The sequence below is a fragment of the Haliotis rubra genome, unplaced genomic scaffold (assembly GCF_003918875.1).
Source record: "Haliotis rubra isolate DU_JTF1 unplaced genomic scaffold, ASM391887v1 Scf500, whole genome shotgun sequence".
Lineage (NCBI taxonomy): Eukaryota > Metazoa > Mollusca > Gastropoda > Lepetellida > Haliotidae > Haliotis > Haliotis rubra.
In genome coordinates this window covers 620,370-624,568 of record NW_025767192.1, presented here as the reverse complement: position 1 = coordinate 624,568, position 4,199 = coordinate 620,370, and the positions used below count along the sequence as shown (strand labels likewise).

General features: G+C 40.9%; 1 protein-coding gene across 1 annotated transcript; it reads right to left on the bottom strand.

Moving 5' to 3' along the window:
* Window positions 1-257: 257 nt before the first annotated feature.
* Window positions 258-2,911, bottom strand: LOC124291892 (extracellular tyrosine-protein kinase PKDCC-like). The gene has a single exon (XM_046728959.1). It carries the CDS (start codon window positions 1,975-1,977, stop codon window positions 766-768), a length of 1,212 nt encoding a protein of 403 aa, XP_046584915.1. The 5' UTR covers window positions 1,978-2,911; the 3' UTR covers window positions 258-765.
* Window positions 2,912-4,199: the final 1,288 nt, after the last annotated feature.

Here is a 4,199-nt window from a genome sequence, read left to right as displayed (position 1 = left end):
GTTCGAATCCCCACATGGGCACAATGAGTGAATCCCATTTCTGGTGTCCCCCGCCGTGATATTGCTGGAATATTGCTAAAAGCGGCGTAAAACCAAACTCAGTCAGTATTTATTTTTTGAGTATGATTTCTAAAATAGATTAGCTATTGCAAGTCCATGTGCATATTAATCCTTGGCATCGTCATGGTGCTATGTTGGTGCAAAGGCTTGCACAGTTGTTGTTGAAACCTTACAAGATGAATGAATTGCTAAACTCATGCACAACCTTACTTTACTTTTTCAAATATAGTACATACAACATGACCCATGTGACGAAAAAAACCCAATTTCTTTCATATTCGTTTCGGCAATATCTACATTCAGAAGGACCATTGCACGGATGCAAAGTCTAGTCGAGAATGGCATTACATGCTATCGGTAGAAATAAAAGAAAGAAAGACACATGACTTACAAGGAACATTATTACTACATACATACGCACGAACGCACGCACGAACACACGCACCAACGCAAGCACGCACCCACCCATACATACAGTCTGGCACTCCTTGACGTTGTTGTACAGACAGTTCTGATGTGTGTACCTTTAACTTGACATGCGATATACTGATGCTACTGTGCTACTCTGTAACGCTCATTATGTAAATCAGGCTTGAAATTTGTTAAACGTGAAACCATGAACACTGCTCCCCTCTACACCATTATGTAGTGGGAATCTCTCAGCTACACACTATACAAATAACAAAGAATGGATAATGGCTAATCTCACAAAGAACTCTTGACACCATGCAATTTTCGCAAAGCATCAAGGAGTTCACTAGCTGTAATTTCTAAAGAATCTAATTTGGCATTCAGTTGCCCAATTGGAGGAATAAGATTTTCAGGGAACGACACTGGAAAAAGAAGCCTTTTTAAAATCAATTTGTTCATGTTCTTTAAGTTCGTCTTTGCGTTGAAGCCTAAACACTGCGCTTCTCGGCATTTAAGACCATAATCACATTCAGAACGGTCTGTCACGTGATCGGAATAACCACATGGCGGTTCAAGGTTATTCACATCGTCAAGGTCAATCATTTTGATGCTGGAGTTCACCAAAAGAAAATGCCCTTCCTTGAAATCGGGAACTACTAATGATCCGATAGGAGAGAATTCAAGATATTGAAGTAGTTTGGCCATATCGGTAGCGTGTTTTAATCTATCTTGCCAAGTAAGAAGTTGTAGACTGTCGACCACAAATCTGTGTCCAAATTCATAAATTCCAACAACTCCATGTTCTGAAATATCCGTGGAATCGCTCTCCTCGCTCCGGACACAATAACCGAGTAGTTTCACAATATTGTTGTGTTCAATCTGTTCCGACAATAAAATCTCTTTCATTAATTTCATAGTCGGATGTACATAACACGATGCTTTACGATGCGACGTGTCTTGGTGCTGACGTTTCAGTTCGTCGAGGCAGTTCCGGACGTCGTGGAGGTGACGCGTCACCATCTTCACCGCGATGTGAAGGCCCTTGTACACACCAAGGAACGTTTGTTTTGAAACACCGTGTCCAATTTTCTTTTTGATTTTCACCTCGTGTATATTGGAGCAGTTGAAAATATACCGTGGACGAATTATCTGATACTTCTTCCAGTCCATCGAGTCACGGTCACTGGAAGACATGATTCGTTGCATATGATGTCTATGGGATTTGTCCGCCTGATAATCCAGAGCCAGGACGTCGGACGGAACTGCAAAATCTAACGCATTCCCATCCTGGACATTTTTCAAATCTTCAAATGCATCATGGGAGGTCAACTTCCGCTTCCGGTCCCCAAAACCCGAGTAATCGTCCGTGAAGCTGTCGAGCGGACAGGTTTTCTCAACCGTTCGATACATCATGAATGTGCAAAATAATATCGGGAAAAGGAATATACACGTAAGGATCCGACTCTTCCCTCGCACCGAGGCCAGTTTAGCCGCCCAAGTAATCATGGTTAAAGGAGACTTGATGAATAATAGAAGTCTCTTTTACAATGTGGCGATGGAAACAGGCTACAGATGAACTGAAGCGATAGCAATGGCCTGACTAACTTTGCGGTTGACGTGACGGAGCTACACAACAGCGGTAGAAGAAACAGTAGACTTTAGAGTTTGAGCAGCGTGTCCCAAATGTTAGATCAAGTTGAAAGTAGTGACTGGTTGCCTTTAGATATGACGTCTGCTGTTGTATGAAGGGAAGGCATCATGAACACAATTTAACATCAGATGAACAAACACGCCGTGAGACAGCGAAGACGAGACATTTGGCTCAATCCTGTTGGACGTTGATAGGACAGGTTGGATCTGTTAAATACAAATATGTCTCCGGTTTCCTCACACTGATGAAGATGTGAACCTGCGATGAAGTTTGTCTTGTGTGGAATCACCAATTCCAACAACATATGACATAACAGCAGTTATACACTCCAATAATATTCATCTTTGTACTCCTTTAGCGAATGGTGATGCCTTACGTCGGGAAACGATGTAGGCCTTTAGTGAAAGCCAACTCACAAATCAATATTTCTTAAGAAAGTGAAAAATTAGGATGTACCAGACTTGACGCAGTTGCAAACAAATTGGATGACAAGTCACTTTGTATTACAGCCCATTCAGTTACTTTATCCACCGCTGTACGATACTCTTACACGTGGCTGTTGTACGGTGAAACAGTCGGTGATAGTATTGCCGCGTATCGTGGCAACGGAGTCTCAGCACTGACGATTTATGGACAAATGTCAAATGAAAATGGTTAGCCTTTAAACACTAGCAACACATCGTTTTTATTTCCAATATATTATTTACCTTTATGAGAAGTATAGATTGCGGTAATCAATAAATTTTGTTTTAAAAGAAAATGGTTAGTTATATATTCTCTTCTTTTGGAAATGGAAGTATCTGCGTTTGTTTAACAGATGACCCTGATACTGTGTATTTGTTCGATATTCATTTAGCAAATGGCAGTATTTCATTAAATATGCAAGAGCTCTGTGGGAGTTAACAAACGAGGTTCTGTCAACAAAATGCTGAGAAGACATATATTTTTACTGAAGTTCATTTGGAAAATTGAAGTTCAACTTTTATGCACAGTGGTTCTGCACATGATATAATTGTACAGATAAAAATTAAGAAACAATGACAACCTTCAAACGAGTTGAGAATTAAAAAAAAATAGACCGTGCCTTATTGCTTCACAAAGCGTTAGGAGAATGACATAAGCTATAAAGCCAAATAATTGTAATGTGATTCAAATCGATTTTAGCTGGACATGGGATTTTTTTCTGACCATTACCCGCGACTTTCTAACCTAGTCACGTGGTGTTATGGGCACACTGTCACGTGCTGGCAAAATGACATCTGTCATGTGTGGTCGTTTTCCCAGATCGGCATTCGTCTATCCCTTGTTCACTTGGGCCTGCACGGACTGTCGGCATTAGGGCTTGGTCCGGATAAATCAAATCCGAAAATAATTCATCATTGATCTGTTCAGTGTTGTATAAGCCGGGCAATCTGTCTGTTCCACCGATATGCTGATGGTTTGACAGGTATTCCTGTGAAGATAAAACATTATACTTTATAACAAGGAAACAATCAAACACAAAATGATTCCGGGAAATTTGAATCGAAGGAAAACAGTTAAGAAAATATTCACTAACGTACACAGGTGTAACGATTTACAGGACGTTCGGTTTATCTCGATAGTCTGTGAGTTAGTGAGTTTGGATTTTAGCAATAATAAGTCACAGAGGGATACAGTCATGTATTATTTACGACTTTGGGAAAGCAAAAGCTATTATATGAAGCTTACAAATCAAGGATCATTATCAGGGCAAATGTTGGTTTCGAACCAAGATCAGCGGATCTTGTCACATCTAAGGGAAGACACAACAACAGATTACGTCGACATGCGTCAATAGACCTTCCGCAAGATGCAAGAGTGAGTGAGTCAGTATGGTTTTTACTTTTAGCAATATTTCAACAATATCACACCGGGAGACACCAGAAATGGGCTTTACACATTACACCCATATGGGGAATCGAACCCTGATCTTCGGCGTGACGATCGGACGCTTTAACCACTAGGCTACCCCACCGCCCCGCAACACGCAAGAGACGTATGTAGCGAACAGTGTTGGTCCCTGTGTGACCGTTCGGGTTTCTTGGCTCAGCTTGAA